The sequence below is a fragment of the Primulina tabacum genome, chromosome 15 (assembly GCF_025594145.1).
Source record: "Primulina tabacum isolate GXHZ01 chromosome 15, ASM2559414v2, whole genome shotgun sequence".
NCBI lineage: Eukaryota > Viridiplantae > Streptophyta > Magnoliopsida > Lamiales > Gesneriaceae > Primulina > Primulina tabacum.
Window position 1 is genome coordinate 32,659,512 of NC_134564.1, and position 17,478 is coordinate 32,676,989.

Here is a 17,478-nt window from a genome sequence, read left to right on the forward strand (position 1 = left end):
TCAAATAAAATAAATTTGATAACTTGATTTAAAAATAATCAAATCTCAACATGGATTTATTGATTTTAATGAGTTTGAAAATTAGAACACTCGCATATTAATCAAACATATCTAGACAAAATTGTCTTCTAATTATTACTAGAAATCAAACCCACCAAAATACTGAGCTAAAAATTTGTGTGAGACGATTTCGCGTGTCGTATTTTATGAGATGGATCTTTTATTTGGGTCTTCTATGAAAATTATTATTTTTTATTGTGAATATCGGTATGAATATTATTTTTTATTGTGAATATCGATAGTGTTGATCCGTCTCATAGATAATAATTCTCGATATAATTAAACATTTTTCATTTTTTATTATTCTCAAAAGAGAAAATTATTCTCTTAACCATGTATATGCGGATCCAAGCACGATCCTATAATAAAAACAAGACCGTCTCACAAATAGTGAAATTACCCAAACATAATATCAATATCTCCTTAATCCTGTGGCAAAATCAACAGTCAATTTAAGCCAACACGACAATGAAAAACCTTTTTAATCACAACATTATGACGAACTGATGCATCGTAATTTCACAAATTTGTTCCAAAATTTGTCTTACAAATAGAGTGAATTGCAATGGTGATGGTAAAATAGGGATTCCATAGCAGTGAATAGTAATGGTGATGGTAAAATAGGGATTCCATAGCATACACGATTGCATTAGTTGATGTCTTCATCATCAAAGTCGTCTTCGAAGGAGTTGAAGAAGTCGGAATCGGCGAGGCGGTGAAGATCCAGCGCGATAGGGCCTTCGCCAAAGAGATCTAGAGATGAATCAACATCGTCGACGTCCATCGCCACCGTCACGCCGCCGCTCTGATCTTCCGTCTCGCCGAAATAGTCCATCGCTAGAGTTTTCATGCTCTTCCTTCTAGCTTCTGCTCTTTATGTGCATTTCGGACGAGAATCTGTAAAGAAATCGGTGACAAATTCCAAACATTTGATTGGGCCTTTTATGACTATATATACGGGCCCAAATTCAATAGAATAAGGCCCAATATAGCTTAATTGGGCAAAAACGAGAACTTTTGATGACGTAGATTTAGTTTTGTCTCGCCAAAATTTTTATGGAACACGGGTATAAATTCCCCACGTTTCAAATGTTTGGTGTCTAATTCATAATAAGATATCGTGGATAAGATCTTTGAAGCAATGGCGGCAACCTTTCCTCTCCGACTCCGGCATTACTTGTGTTCTTGCCAATCTACTCTGATTCTGCTACATTTCAGAAATCCCCGTTTCCAGTTTCACTCTCTTCGCTCAATCACAGTATCCAATAATCATTTCCTACTCTCATGGCCACTGCTAGTTTGCAGGTCCCGCCGCTGGGACTCCAACGCAGAATCTTACAACCGTAAGGACGAAGTACAAGCATCATACGGTGAGTTTGATGACAATACGGAGCAGTGGACCGATGTTCTTCGAGATTATATCGATAGCATCTGGATTTTGAAGGTGACATTTCTCCCCTCTGTACCTTTTCCTTTCTTGCCGACTGATAAAAGATGTTGAATTATCCTTTTGGTTATGGCTTTTCACTTAAGAGTTGGAAATTAGAGTTGTGTGGAGGACTAGGGGCGGAACTGCTGCGGTGAATTTGTTGTTGTTTTTTTTTTTTAAATCGAAGTTCTACCTAAAAACTAAGCCAATTCGACTTATTGAGGTTCCTCAATCCACCCCAATGTTTAGGAGCGTCTGTGTTTACGCATGTTGATGTTGTTAACTTATAAAAAGTTACTTGTTTCTCTTTGTGCCCAATAATTATCGGTTTGATTTTGCCATTGATGTGGTGTATTTTCATCATTATCGCTTCATGTTTATACTGGTGTTAGTTCTAGTGAAAACCGTCTCCGTTTATACTTCATACCAAGCCTTTGTCGGGTATAGAATCGAAGTTTTGAGTTACTAGCGATATTGTACTTTGGGACTATGGTATTTAATGTTACAAATTATGGTTCTAGTTTTGATTATTGAAGAGATAAAATGATTCTAAAGATAAATACAAGAATACACAAGATTTACAGTGGTTCACTCTCGATGATGTGACTCGATGTGAGATTTACGTTCATTTGTCGCCGCTGCAAATTTTCACTATATTGAAATCAAGAATACAAATATAATTTTTTTACAAGAAGTTGTCTCTCTCATAACTATTTTTTTGTCTCTCTCTATGTAGATGATGATGATACAATGACATCTACCAACACATATTCCTAAAATATCCTTAAACAGATAATTAAACTCGACACATATATTAACAATTAAATCTTGTGAAGTTTTACCTTTTCTAACTTTTTGTCCTTCATAATGCAAATGGCTCCTAGGGGATGTTTGCATTGTTGGGTTATATGTGTACACATGTACTTGCATGAGCGTGTGTGTGTCTTTGCTTGGTAGACTATTTTTGCCCCAAAGATAGGAAATCCCACCATAATTTTGTTGATGAAGTTCAAATCTTTTGGCAGTGCAGGTTTTTCGATCCTTTGGATGGTTGCTTCCACCTATAATTTTAATATTGTTGTTTGCAAATGGCCTTAAAGCTTTTCTCATGGCACTAGCACTTCCCATCGGACAGTCAACTTTCGTATTTGCATTACAGAGAATGCGAAATTCAGGGAAAAACAAATCAAAGCAAAATACTAATACAAAAATGAGAAGATCTCGCACTCATGCATCAAGGAAAGTTAAATATGAAGAAGCTAGGATATGGGCTGGAAAGAAAGAAAATCACCCTTGGTTTTCGAAAAATGATGTTGCACAATATAACATGGACAATAAAATAGCTAATTATGGTGGTTGGGATGAGTTAGAAACTGGCAGGCATCCTAATATAGGGTCTTCGAGAAGTCCAGCTCAAAAATTAAGTGGATCTCAGGCTATTGATACAGAGAAGAGTAAGTTGAGCTGGAGATCGAGTGAAAGTGGTACACCTTTATTGCTGAGGTTGTTGGTTGCCCTTTTCCGTTTTTGAGTTCTTGGATTAAAGTTCTTTGATCATTTACATCGATTCAATACTAGGTTTCAATGATATTTTTATAATGTGCAATGTGCTAGTATATATTTCAATGACCGGCCAGTTATGGAATTGGTGGATCACTTTGACACTCTCAAGTCTTTGATTTAAGCCCTCAAAAGTTGTACGTTGGCTCGAAGCTAAGCTTGATCTACAGGAACTACAATATATTAGTTCAATGAAGCCAACATCATTCTAGTTCTTCGGCTCAAGTTCATGATGTTACCTGCGCTAACTTGGTGTTCTCTTTGTAATCTGGGATTTATTTTTCCACCATTTTTACTCTCTCTCCATTCATATTCAATAGAAGGTAACATGCTGCTACTACTCTTGTGGACACAATTGTTTTTCACTAGTTATTTTGCACACGTTTAACATGCTTAAGAGAATTAGAAGTAATAAGTAACATGGGACTGCAGGGGTGTTGCCATGGGATCTTCAAGAGACAAAGAACCGGTTGGAAACATGGTCGAACTGATTGATCTTGTTCTTTCGATTGTACCCGGTAAGTGCTGGCTTGGATGGCTTTGATATAACTAAGGTCTGAGCTAATCAAATGATAAGAGGAATGGATATGTCCCTTGTTTTGGAGAGAAAGCACAGAAAAACACTAAGATAATGTAATTCGTTGTCTTTAGTTATAGCTGTCCGGTTCCTTCTCCCACGGGATTATTCAGTCTCCTTTAGAATTTTCTCATCGCCAATGGATGTGAGCAGAATGGGTTCCGTTAGCAAATACAGGGTCTCTATGCCCTCCTGACTCAATAGAAAACCATCCTGTAACTGATAGATTCTGCTGGTTAGGTTAACATGTAAAAACGCCCTTTGGACGATCCTGGGAATTTTCAACAATCACCCGTATGAACTTCGTTGCCAGGCATCAGGAAAGTGTTCTCGCAAGCCTCAGTAAATACCTTAACTTTTTTGGCCTTGAATTCATTGTATTCTAAAGTTACATCAATATGAGTGCTATACATATGAGTAGCGCTCACATTTAATGTGTAGATTGACTCATAAGGACACAAGAACTGCACTATCCTATTTCATGGTGGTGCCTTATATGAATGGCAAAGCATTAGTCCTATTTGTGAATTCTACTGCTTGTGGAGTGAATAGTTTTTTGTAGCGCTGTCTCTTTAAGCTCCAACTGTAATTCATGATATCCTTGCAATGATCGAAGAACAAGAGGCATCATTGGTCGGTACTTTGGTTGCTGTTGGGTGCATAAAAGACCAATTCGAATGCATCTTAAAACTTCCTCCTGTGAAAACCCTGATTCCCACGTCGAAGCTTCCATAAGATATAATGGTTTCTCTTCACTCCACAGTTTCCGTGCCTGAAAATTGTTAGACAATCATGTATATGCACGTATGTGTATGCATGCAGCTATACATCCCATAATAAATTAAATTCATATTCAAATTGTTAGATCCATTGTTTTTTCGCACGTGGACGTGGAGTAGCTTTGTTTCAATCGAATCCCCTGTAAAGTTCACTTTTCTTAGTTCCATTGTGGAAGACTAATGAGTATGTAGAGCTGCAATCTCATGCCATTATTGCATTAAAAAAGAAAACGAATAATGGGTTTTGAGGAGCAAAAAGAGAGATGGAAAAACATTTTAAATCTTTGGATTTGGTACTTGGATAACTTTTATTGTTTACTTTCAGTGGTAGTCTTGATTTTGTGGATATGTGCTATTTTTAGCTATTTATTTGTCTGTTGTAGTATGTATTGTTGAACTAAATTACTGTGTTTGGGTTGAAATTGTCAATGCTTAATGTACCAGTGCATAGTTAATACACCTCTATATAAATATACTCACATAAGCAATTAGGTCCAAGCCCTCCTTAGAACTACGGCGGTGTTTCATGCCACTTACTATCTCCAACACCATAACTCCAAAGCTATGAATGTCTGATGATACTGATATTTGGCGGCTCGGATTGCATTCCACGGAGGCGGAGGCATAATCATTGCCCATATAACTTACAGAAGTTTAATATTTTATTCATCAATCTCATGATTATTATAAAGAGAGTAAAAAAGACTTACAGAATATAGCATCAGTAATTCCTCCATCTTTAAGTGAATGTTATGTCAGATAAGAAAGTAGAGAAGTTTGGAAGCTTACCTTTCATCATCAAATAACACAAGGGGAAGATCTTTGCCAGGCTTATTTTCGAAATCGAATGAAATTTTAGGATTCATCTCGGTGTCCAATATAATATTGTGGGGTTCGAGGTCACTGTAAAGTTTTCTCAACTCTGAATCTTGGTGAAGAAAGAGAACTCCTTCAGCAATCCCGCTGATAATTTTGAAGCGCTGTGTCCAAGGAAGCTGATCACGTCCTGATCGTTCACGGACAGCCATTATTTAGTAATACCACAGCAGGAATAACAATTCAGAATCTCCAAAAGTTATTTGTCTAATTAAGAAATACTATATAGAGGAGAGGGGTTAGATGTTGCAAATTTCAGAGTTACTAACCAAATAAAACGGCATGTAGACTCGTCTCGGCCTTGAACTCATATGCTAGTATAATTTCTTCTTCATGTATGGTATATCCTAATAATTTTGTGAGGTTTGGGTGCTGAAGTTCGGATAGTAAGTACATTTCAAGTTTGAACTCATCATGTCCATACTCTGAAAGGGAACTCCTTTTAACCGCAATTACCTGTCTTGAAGGTAACACAGCCTGTACAGAAAAAAAAAAAACGAATAATGTATTAGCAAGAAAATTATGGAAAATTGTACCTGGTCGTCTTTAAAGTAAATGCAGCCGGTCTAGGAACATTACCTTGTAATAAACACCTCCTATACCTTTACCAATCATATTTAAATGGGAGAATCTATTGGTGGCAAATTCGACTGTAGCCCAAGCCAACTCAGTTGCTTTTATCCCAGTTGCATATTCTTTTAGAAGACTGATCCGCTTCTTCATAAGAAGTTTGTTTTGTCCTATAGAGTGCATAGATGAACAGTCAGTGTTCTATTTAAGTGAGATGTGCATTCAAATGAGCCAGAAACGAAAGAAGTTAACTTGGAAAAAAACTCTTAAGCTTAAAAGGCGATTAAAAATATAGAAATGCATTGTTAAGGAATTAAGTTAGAGTAGACCTTGGGAAATTTTGAATATTAGCAAGACCTATTCTATATATTAGAAATGAAACTATCTTTCAAGGACAATTGTTAATGGACATGTCAATAAATAAGGTTCTCAAATCTATTTTAGCCACGAGACTACTTGATATTGAGACTTCCAATTTGTTTTTGGGAGATCGTTTTGCTTGTTTCCAGAGTACACCCCATTGCCGAAATCTTGGCTGCCTTGTTATTGATCTAGTAAATGTTTCCCTGGATGTCAGCTTAGCATTGACGATGTTTTGTTCTTTTGAAGAATATGAAATATTCAGCTCACTAATGGAGGTGGTTGTTAGATTCTCGGTGCTCGTTGATGAGATAATTTCGTCAGCATAGGGAAAGACGTCAGAAACATCTTTCTCGTCTGTTACTTGTCTTGAGCTATCGTGCTGCTTAAGTGCTGACTCAAGCTGTAATACAACTTTAGCCATTGTTGGCCGTCTCTTTGGCTCATCGTTTAAGCAACTTTCAATTACTTTCACAATTGCCTTCAAGCTATCTAGTGAGATATCCCCCCGCAGATCTGAACTTATGATCATTTCTAGTTCTCCTTCACTAATCTTCTCTCGCGCCCATATGGTTAGACTCTGCTTATCTTCTTCAACCCTTGGATCCAGTGCCGGTCTCCCACATAATACTTCCAATAACACCACACCAAAGGCATATGTGTCACTTTTTCTTGTTAGTTTATGAGTTCTAAAATAATGTGGGTCAAAGTAACCAAATGTGCCTTTAACATTTGTGCTGACATAACTATGCAGCATATTTCTGGTTTCAGGTTTAGCCAGGCCAAAATCCGAAATCTTAGCCTCAAAATTTTCATCCAGCAAGATGTTTGAAGACTTAACGTCACGATGTATTATTCCATGGCCTGTGTGAAGATAATCTAGTCCTCGACCGGCTCCGATGCAAATGCTAAGTCTCTGATTCCAGGACAGAGAAGGTGAATTATTGCTGTCATCAGCTTTTTTGTAGAGGTGGTCGGCCAATGTTCCACCAGGCATGTAATCATAAACAAGAATCATTTCATGATGCTCATTGCAATATCCAATCAAAGAGACTAGATTACGATGCCGAAGCTCAGTAAGTGTTTCAATCTCTCTCCAAAACTCGTGCTCCCCTTGCTTGGAATTTAATCTTAACCTCTTTATGGCAACAATATCTCCCCCATCATTAAGAAGTCCTTTATATACTGTGCCAAATCCACCGTTTCCAATAACAAGTTCATCATTGAAATTTTGGGTGGCTGAACGGATCTCGGCCAATGAAAATTGAAGACAGAGTCGTTCTCCCTTGACTGATTGCTTGTCTTCATTTGTTGTAAGATTATTTTCCCAAAATTGCCTTAATCTATGAACAATGATGTTCACCAAAACAATCATGCATATGGCTGCAGTTGCAACTGCATTGCTGTAGCCAAGAACAGATAAAAAATTATGGAGAGTCCCGGGTTGCAAATCTTGTGCTGTAGGCAATTGATTTGGACAGGCAAGACTATTATCGGGATTGCTCAACTTGAATATTTCAAATCCTTCAAGGGGCGGCCGCTCTCTGTCAATGGATTCATCACTGGATTGCAAGGAGATCAACAAATCACGTTTACCGTCTTGTTTGTATCCCTTCATCACCAAAATGTAGTTCCTATACAAGATGATGCCATTACCATTACTATCTGTCCTTGTATCAGCATCAATATTGGCAATCATGTGGTTAATGAGGAATTCAAATTTCTTGTGACGACTTTCTACCATCTTGAGCCTTGACTTGGAGAAATGAATCCTTACCAAGTACCGAAACCCCACGTCTACAGATATTTTCCAAGCGCTAGTTTTTGCTCTGTGTCGTTTTTGTGTTGGTATAGTCTCCCCGATACCAATCATCTGGTTCGAGTCATCTGCTGATAGAATAGAATCCTGTAGGATATTTAGTTTATAAATCATTTCGAGTGCAGTGCTGTTATCGATGTATACCATAGCCTTCTGTCCAAAAATTAGTGCTCCAAGATCTACACCATGAAAGTAAGAAAGATCGTTTGGCACCGAGATTATCTCAATGCCATTTATAAAAGCATAAATCCCATCTTGTGGTCGACTACTTGCAGAAGTGAAAACAAGATCCAGTATTTGATTTTCTTCTATGTTTATGCAGAATTCCTTAACAAAAGTATTCACACCTAGAGCATCAGCAGTGAGTGAAGCACTAAAGTTACCAAGCAAAATGAAGGCTCGGGATTCGACAGTGAACAGGTCTTTTGACATTTTAAACCCTCTGTACCGAGTCGGATTAAAGTGAAGTCGAATCAATTTCAGACCTGGATTGACCTGGAATGAATATGAGAACTTAGAACGAGAGATTTGTGCTGTTTTGTAGGGAACTGGATCGGCAGGCGCTATTAACCGGCTCATTATACTTGATCTAGATGACGATCCCTTCATTTGTAGCCAAGAATCGACTTCCGTGTTCACATCTCCATACCATTCCCTGCCATCGATTGCTACTGAAGTTCCAGTCGAGCCACAATTTACAGAAATATCGCCCGTAAGGTAAGCCGGGTTATAGCTTGCTGTTGCAACTGCAAATATAGTAAGAAGGGAGAGAAATATTGGGAGAGCTACTGAAATCAGATAAAGATTCATGCTGTGATTTGTGCTTTAGGGTCAACTGCTGTATGGATATTTACTCCTGAAATCTGTTCATGCATGGAATTTTGTTCATGGGACAGTTTATGTTAGAGGTGCTACTTCTCCTATCCAAGAATTGTGAGGTTAATGTTAGAAAACATGGATAACAGAGAGAAATGACACCTTATTGGCATTTCAATTCAGATTGGGACTTCAAGCAACCTTAATTTGAACAAAAATTAATCAACTACTTCGAGTTGGACTATTCTTTGGTTTGGTTCCAGGGCCGGATGATTAAGACACTTGTTTTTTTGTTTAATAGTAAGGAAATGTCGAAATTCAACTGTATACGTATATTTAAGTATTTTTTTCCTTAATTCTAACCTTCACCTTCAAAAAATAAATATAAAAAGGTCAATCATTATCTGGTGGGTATCTTTTGAGTCTGCTAATTGAATTGTTGGGTAGTGCAATATCATATATCTAAATTTATGCTTGACTAATTTTATTTCTCTAGTTTAGATTTCGGGTGAGTTCGAGTCAGATTGGAGCATGATTAATAGAAATATTTTCTCAACATAAACCCGAACTAACCGGACCTTCCCAATCAACATTAATTTTTTTTAAAGAATATTGTATGTTTTAAAGAAGTTATTAGACAAATGTTTAATATAGATTCTAATAATTTAACACGAAACAAAAATATATGAATTTGAATATACAGCCATGTTATAATAAAATTTCGACAAACTAATGTAGTATTCACTAAAACAATTATTTTTTCACAATAACCAATTATTACACATTAATTTATGGACATGCTTTAAAGATTAGATTATCAAGATTAATAAATAAATGAATTTCACAATTATATAGAATCCGTATGCGAAATAATTTTCTTATATAATCAGAATTCAAAATATAAAAATTTATTCTTCGGGAAAGTTGAAAAATTGGAATTTTGGAAGAAAAAATAATAATAAACAGTTTCTTTAATAATGTACTTCACTTTGCCCCCAAAGAATAAAGAATCCTAAATAAAAATGACCAGAAATTCTATCTAGAGAATAACTGAACTCTGTTGAGATAACAAGCAGCGGAGGGATCCTGAAGGCAACCACATAAACTATCTTCATCATTCGGAAATGACACCGGCAAGGGATAATCCGGAATTATGCCAACCTTGATAAAAACAAAATAAAGAAAGTTGCACACATTATTAACTATTAAAGATCGATCAGCATGCTAACATGGAATGATATGTAGGAGATGGAGATAGACCTTGTTAATATCAATGTGGGCGGGTGTTTCATAACGAGCAACAGTAACGGCCAAGCCAGAACCGTCGGATAGCTCAAAAACTGATTGAATTTTACTGCAGATTTTGGTGATTGGGAAATCATTATCAGCACAAAATATATCTTATATACAAACTAAAAACAACAGAATAAGGATCGTGAACTAGTCACCCTTTCCCATATGTAGGTTCTCCAACTAGGACCGCCCGTTTGTTGTCCTTTAGAGCACCAGCCAAAATTTCACTGGCACTTGCAGTACCTTTATTGACCTGCACAGCAAGATCAAAACAGATTAAACCATATGAAGAACGGAGAAAAAAGTATCCTAAGATTGGAGATATAGATGACAAGAGATCCTAATTTTTAAAGAAAATGAAGGTAGTAGCGATGCTATCGTCTAGAAGAAATTTCATAGAAAAGAGTCAGTAGTATCAACAGTGAAGCTTTGAATTGGATGTATGATTAATTAATAAGGTATAGTTCGGTATACTTGATAAATGACGGATCAATAAGTCATTATTGATTAAAAATATAAAACCTAAAAAAATCACTGTTCAATATCTGTCGGTTACTAATTTCAGTACCCGACACAACCCGAGAAAGAAATCAGGCTCGGGTACAAACCCGAACCTAGGATTTTCGAAAAAAGGAACGACCTGATCAGGTATCTGATACCCGAACCCCAACGCCCACCCCTGCAGAAAAGTTTGATAACAATGCAAAAAGAAATGTTTATTATGGTAGGGATAATATTGTCATTATAGTTTAATTGACAGATTTAATCTCTTGCTAAAATATACTAAATATTCAATATTTTATCCTACCATGTTATGTATCCTCATACTATATATTTTATCATACTAATGTACATATTTAATCTCTCTTGTTAAAATCATACTAAACATTCAATATTTTATTCTACCATGTTATGTATCCTCATACTATATATCCTACACTTCCCCTGTCTCATATATGATGTAACAAACTATGCCTAAGACTCCAGAAGAAATATTAGTACTCATGCTACAATTGAGATGGCCAACCCAGAATGTCATTAAGTACAAGTCTTGCAATTTTTATAGACACGACACAAAGAAAAGATGAGAAGCCATATGGAAGGATTCTAGATCACATGCAAAGATAAGATCAAGAATGGTTCAGAAAAGAACTCAGTATACCAGTACTATCAAGGGCTCTGATGATGCCACTGAATTACTTCCATCTGCGTCATAAATATCACGAACACCTCGACTATCACAAATATACACAATCACTCCCTTCTCCAACCTGATTGCATTAAAAAGCAGCAAGAAGTCGTCCTTCAGCATCTATTTTAACACACAAATGCCGGCATCGTGAAAAAAATGGACTATCAGGTTTGAAAGAGGTAATGGATCTGATATTGAAAATAAAATATCCAGGACAGAGATGCAGTTACAATTTTAAAGGTAAAAAATGGCCACATGGAGTTGAGAAGACATCCCCCAAGCAAAATTTTTTAAATCCAAATTCTTAAGATCATTATCGTCTTTGTCGAAGCACAAATCTTGGAAACCAAATGAATTCATGAACAGACAACGGTATGTCTCACTGACGCATGAAAGCACATTTTCGAAAAGCAGGAAAATTTCCTGATAAGTTCAACTAAATCACTGCGACACTGCTTACCAATCTTCAAATTGACCACACAGTAGGACAAGATCAGAATAAAAAAGGAAAATTTTCACCATTAATAGTAGCAACGTCAAGTTCATATGTCCCTTAATGAAAGAGTAATTTCTACCAGAACCTCACCAAATTTTAGCAATTTCAACTCCTTCCGGGAAAAGGCCACCACTGCAACAAACTTAGCAAGTAAAAGATCCAGCCCAAGGAAAATAGTAGAACGAAGAATGTTCAAAGCATGTCACCTATTATCTCGGAGATCCAATATGAAGGAATTCACATTGTTTCTCCTCAATGTTTCAATGGCTTCTCTCACAGCACCTAAAAAGTATGAATGATGACAGTTTCAGAGAAACAGAACTGCAAAAGTATTACATTTATGGTTTACCATCACATTCATTATGGAAAGGAATGTATTAAAGTCAAATATAAATAGCAGAGTAAACCATTTCCAATGACCAAGACAAGCATGTCCTGTTAACATTATATGACAATTGACACCAGGCATTAAAGATAGCCAAAAGAGAAAATACTTCAATTCTTTGTGGAGAGGCATATACATTTTTAAAAAAGGAAACAATTTATATGACATACTATTCAACTATGAAAAGCTGGAGTAGAGTTCACACAAATAGACACAAAAGATTCGTCTTCAGTGACGAAAAATACCCGAAGAATTTTGATTGAATGATGTTAACTTGATATATCCAACTAGAGGGGCGTCATCCCCCAATCCAGGAGTTTTGCAGACTCGCGACTTCACTGGATTCAGTAAAACTCTCTCTCGTCTGAAAGCAGAAGCTAAGGGATTGTGACAAATTTAAAATATAGAAAAAAAAGATCTGTAAGTAAAAATATTTTATTCGAGGTCTTAAATTTTAAATCCATACATTTCATACAAAAGATACTGTCACATAAAAAATTATGATTGACAAGACAGGAGTCCCTCTTCAAGTTTTACATATATAACTCAAACAGGGGAAAAAATTCTTTCCTGTAAATTCAAAGAAAGTAACTCAAAAGTAAATAAGAAGCAATTTTTACACAGATAAAGATGTACACACATCAAGGATAGGTGCCTTGTCTCAGAACCATGACGTACAATTAATTCCACTCCACTTCCTTCAGGTCCCCTGTAAATCCAGTTTTAATATTCAGTCATACCTAGTTTTCAATTTAGTAAAGCCTTATCGTAAGCATGCATATCATGTACCGAATTTAACCATGAGCAATAGTACAAGAGCATACATATTATGTATCATATCTAATCATGAGATTAATACATGAGCATAGTCTAACATATTTTGCAAGGGAAAGAAAACAAAATCAATAACATGACTACCAAATTTAAGAGCATTGAATTTCTGCTTCACAATGTCCATGACCTTAAATAGCTACAGATGTCCAACTAAAGATGCCACTCATAGCACAATACTTATGAGCAATACATCATCCCTATCAGCTAAATTTTCTCAAAGTTTTACAGATAAATAGCATTTACCAAGATGGTAAATTCCATATTGTCATCTTCTACTTAAGATATTGCTATAGAATAGACTTTTTGCATTAAATCTTGGGTTTTTGGGAAAGTAGGCATAAACACCATGTAGGATAGAATAACTCAAAGGACGTTATCTACGTGGAGAATAAAATGTCAACTTACAAAACATATGGTTTCAATTTTCACAAGTTTTAAAAAAGATTAATTGATTTTATCATCAATTGCATGGTCAGCATAGAAGAAACTCACTGCAAGAGCTCAGCCGCATCATATATTTCCATGCTCTCTGTACTTTTATCATCAATTGCAACAATCAAATCCCCAGATAAAATTCCAGCCCTATTTGCTGGACCTCCCGGAGCAGCAGAGACAACCACAAGTCCAGAACTTGATTTATCTTTTTCTTTAGGGTAACCAATTGAAAGCCCAACTCCAGTAAGAGTATTTTTTGTTCCAGACTGCCTTCAAAGGACATATCAATTAGATTCACATGCTACAAAGATCAATCAAAATGATTAATTTATGATCGTCGCAGAATGGATGCTCTTCAAGCAAAATATAGCAATGCATCATAGCAGTACAAAATGCCAGTACCCTCAGACTCTTAAATTTTTTAGGCTCCAAGAACCGGGTGAAAGGGTCATCTAGAGTGGCAACCATCTTCCTTATAGCTGCATCTGCAATCATACAAACCCAGGACAGCTGATGGAGAATTAAAGATGGTACCACTAACGCCAAAAAAATGGAATAGATACATCTAATACATAAGTGTAATACTGAAAGACAAATCAGACACCTGATTTCTCACCCGTTCCAACCTGAAAAAGTCGTGCATTAAACCTACATTTACTATTGAAGCATAAAGACGAGGATGATAACACTAACCAAATTTACCGAAGACTGGCTCCTCAAATTCATGCACGACTCGCCAACAATGGTGCCAAACATTAAGGCTTCAATTTTTCCTTTTTCATGTGGATGATAACACTAACCAAATTTACAGGAAACTGGCTCTTAACAAGAAAGCATGTCTCCAAGAATTAAAATTTTCTTTTTCATGCCCTCTCTCCTAATTTCTTACAATCTCTGGTGGCAGCCAACAAGTCAAAATATGCCAGCCAGCTCAAATAGCAATGTTTTCTCTTCCAAGAAGCCCCAATCAATAATGATAGATTGATAGTTGTGGCAGACTTATACAAAATTTTATTTGTTTTAGGAACCAAATGGTTAAGCAACCATGCAAATAAATAGAGGCACGGTGCAGGGTAGAAAAGCTAAGCAACGCAAAAAATTTGGACGTAAAATTAAAAGATATCTCTAATTTTAGAACTTACAAAATTTTCAGTGAGATAACAGATCATTGTCGCCAATTATCACTTTTCAAAAGAAAATTACAGCAAAAAAATGCTAGTGAACAGTTCAACTTCTTCAAAACATTTCTCAAGGAGCTGGCGAGGGATGTGGAATTCCATCTGTGCCAATGTACATGTCACTCCTGAGCAGAAATTTACAATGGTGCGTGTCTTCCAAAAATGAAAGAAAAGAAAAGAAAAACCAGATGTAAATGTGTTCCATATCCATTTAATCAACAAACTTAGTAAGATTTGTGTAAAAATTGTTTTTTGATAAAAGATCCCTGTATTCATGTGTTCTCACACACATTAGCCAGCACAGTCACACAACGAGAAGCATGTCCACATCCATAATATATATTCTACTTTCTTTTAAAACTTGAATAAGAAATCCTTGTTTCTAAAAATGCACAGCCAATGAACAAAGTTAGTTATAATCAACTATCCCACATTAAGTTACACAGGATGTCTGTTCCTATTTCGAGATTAGTTATCTGTGGCCATTGGTGCAGCTTGGAGGTGTGCTTGTTTTGGGTATGAGCCCTTGTGGGGAAGAAACCATTTGTACCTATGTAATATGTATATGTCTAATCTTTTACCACTGTCACCCATCCATGAAAGTATGAAACTATCCCAAAAAATAGTTGTTGATAATTTTTTATGCACCAACAAATCAGTTGATAAACTGAACGAATAAAGATTAATCAATCATTTCTCATAGGTCAGAAATAGCTATTAGAATAGATAAGTTTATCTTCAAAGCTAAATGATAAGAAACTTACATGTCTCTTCTCTTGTGTTCATAGGTTCGTTGCGAAGAGCATTTTCTCTATACCTAAACCAACTTTGGCCATTGAAACTTTTATCAATATAAGCACGGTCAATTGTTCTCCAAGCCTCCAAGAAAATAAGATTTTCTTCACTTAGGGCCCCTGCATATCGTGAGAAGCTAAGTAATGGGTAAAGGGGAGATATAAGCAACTCTAACAATCCCAAGAACAAGTCAAGCTTACAGGAAGGAGTTTTGGTGACAGCAGCACTAAATGTCATATAAAGCATCACTCCAACGATAAGATGAATAGAAAGCAAGGGAGCAGGATTGCTAAGCCACTCTGTACATTGTACTATTTTCTGGATACTGGTAATAAATTTTCTCCACCAGGAAAAGCTTTCAGGCTTAAGCACAAAGAAACAACGTCGAGAGATAAATATCTTGTTCAGCCTCCAAAGTTTCAGAAGAATGTCATCATGGACGTAGTCATTGTTACGAGACTGATTTGAAGCGTATTTTATGGCATTCTGTTCTTTACTGAATGAAGAATAATACACTTGACCTCTACTTCTCTTTGCAGGAGGACGATTCAAAAGTAGCACCTGAACATGTCAACGAAAAAATCTGTGAACTTCACCATGTCAACAAGGAAAATTCATATCATATGCTAATTAAAATTTTCAAATGGAATCCAAATTACTTTAATCCTTCCCATATGCTACACAAGGCCATTCCTAGAATTCCAGCCACCCCTGCTAAGGACCATGCACAATGAAGGGTTTGATGTATTTACACGACGTTCTTGATAAGGAACATATGTGTTGTTAGTTGTTACAAGCTAACAGAGAGCATTTGAGATGAAATTCTCATTCAAGACTTCCTCGCAGAAGAGGGAAAAGTTTATATACAAAACTAAAATACTTGTTAACTACCAATCTAACTTAACCAACCAATTACAGCAAATTACATGCTGTAATTTATCAACATAAGAGTATGAAACATGCACTGAACACAACATATTCGTTTGAAGTGGCTCGTTTTCAACTAATAATGATTTTGTACCAATTAGAAACTTCCAAAAGAAATTAAAAACCTCAATTCCCTTGGTTAAAGAAGTGAAATTGATTATTTGATTTATTTGATCGGTAATGTATCATTTCACTTCGTTCAAACAACCACTTGTTCTTAAATCATGGATTAAAACAACGTTTCTTGAAACTGACAACAAACAGAACAATCTACCAAAAGGGGGAAAATTTAAAAAAAAATACAAATAATGCAGAAAAATAATCAGTTTTCAATTAAAATATACCTCCGGAGAGAAAAGAGTGGAGGAATTTCGGCGGGTGTTGCTAATGACGAAAGAAGGGAGTGACACGAAAGCAGCTGAGCCTGAGCTTCCCAATATCACTTCCATTCGATAACACTCGTTTTCTTTCGTTCCACCCCCACCCACAAATAAAAGCGTGTTTAATTATTTGTTGCGCTTTTTAATTTGTTTGCTTCCGCGTCACCACCACTGTCTCTGTCTCTTCTCCAAATTAGACGACGCTTTTGGTCCCAGGAGGCAATTTTATACCCCACATATATTCTCTAACGTTGCACAATTGCCAACTGTTAGAAATTCAACAATTTATCTTATTATAGTAAAATTACAATCGTGTCTCAAATCTAATATTTCGTCCTAAATTTATGACTTCAATCTGAGATAAGTTATAATTCATCGTCAAATTATAATCGTGTTTGAATAAAAACATACATGTCTCTTCCAAATCAAAAATATTTTTCAGTGAAATAGACAGAAATGCTACTTCTATGCAATTGTTGTTGTTTTGAATTGCCCTGGTCTGTTATGGACATTTCGTTTCCTACTACTCAATGTCGAAGTGACAAGTGCATTTTATACGAGATTACTTGAATATGCTTGCATGTTTAAGGTAGAAGAAGTGGTGTGATAATGCTAAGAAAAATAGGCTTTGAAAGAAGAGATGCGCGGAAGATTGTGGGACACCGGGAAATAGGCTTACTGATTGTATCTAAGACTCGCTAAATTGGGCTTTGAATC

The 17,478-nt window shown here is 36.1% G+C and overlaps 3 protein-coding genes across 4 annotated transcripts; 1 reads left to right on the plus strand and 2 right to left on the minus strand.

Annotated features, from left to right (window-relative positions):
- Positions 1-456: 456 nt before the first annotated feature.
- LOC142527812 (uncharacterized) lies at positions 457-8,598 on the plus strand. 2 transcript variants are annotated; one of them, XR_012815534.1, is made up of 4 exons: positions 457-1,504; positions 2,520-2,992; positions 8,353-8,450; positions 8,575-8,598. XR_012815534.1 is itself a non-coding variant. In XM_075632768.1 (3 exons), the coding sequence occupies exons 1-3, from the start codon at positions 1,202-1,204 to the stop codon at positions 8,360-8,362; spliced, it is 786 nt and encodes a 261-aa protein (XP_075488883.1). In that variant the 5' UTR covers positions 457-1,201; the 3' UTR covers positions 8,363-8,460. The 2 variants fall into 2 exon arrangements, 1 of the variants encoding a protein (XP_075488883.1); XM_075632768.1 differs by lacking the exon at positions 8,575-8,598 and having other exon boundaries at positions 8,353-8,460.
- Positions 3,553-9,114, minus strand: LOC142527811 (putative receptor-like protein kinase At5g39000). Its single transcript, XM_075632767.1, has 6 exons — positions 6,308-9,114; positions 5,861-6,021; positions 5,551-5,758; positions 5,195-5,411; positions 4,886-5,048; positions 3,553-4,398 (listed from the first exon to the last, which is right to left on the minus strand). The coding sequence occupies exons 1-6, from the start codon at positions 8,838-8,840 to the stop codon at positions 4,144-4,146; spliced, it is 3,537 nt and encodes a 1,178-aa protein (XP_075488882.1). The 5' UTR covers positions 8,841-9,114; the 3' UTR covers positions 3,553-4,143.
- A 593-nt stretch (positions 9,115-9,707) lies between these two features.
- Positions 9,708-16,884, minus strand: LOC142526625 (carboxyl-terminal-processing peptidase 2, chloroplastic-like). The gene is made up of 13 exons (XM_075631135.1): positions 16,726-16,884; positions 15,655-16,015; positions 15,424-15,573; positions 13,884-13,966; positions 13,539-13,747; positions 12,853-12,921; positions 12,458-12,576; positions 12,034-12,109; positions 11,918-11,959; positions 11,302-11,410; positions 10,295-10,392; positions 10,107-10,200; positions 9,708-10,007 (listed from the first exon to the last, which is right to left on the minus strand). The coding sequence occupies exons 1-13, from the start codon at positions 16,828-16,830 to the stop codon at positions 9,882-9,884; spliced, it is 1,641 nt and encodes a 546-aa protein (XP_075487250.1). The 5' UTR covers positions 16,831-16,884; the 3' UTR covers positions 9,708-9,881.
- Positions 16,885-17,478: the final 594 nt, after the last annotated feature.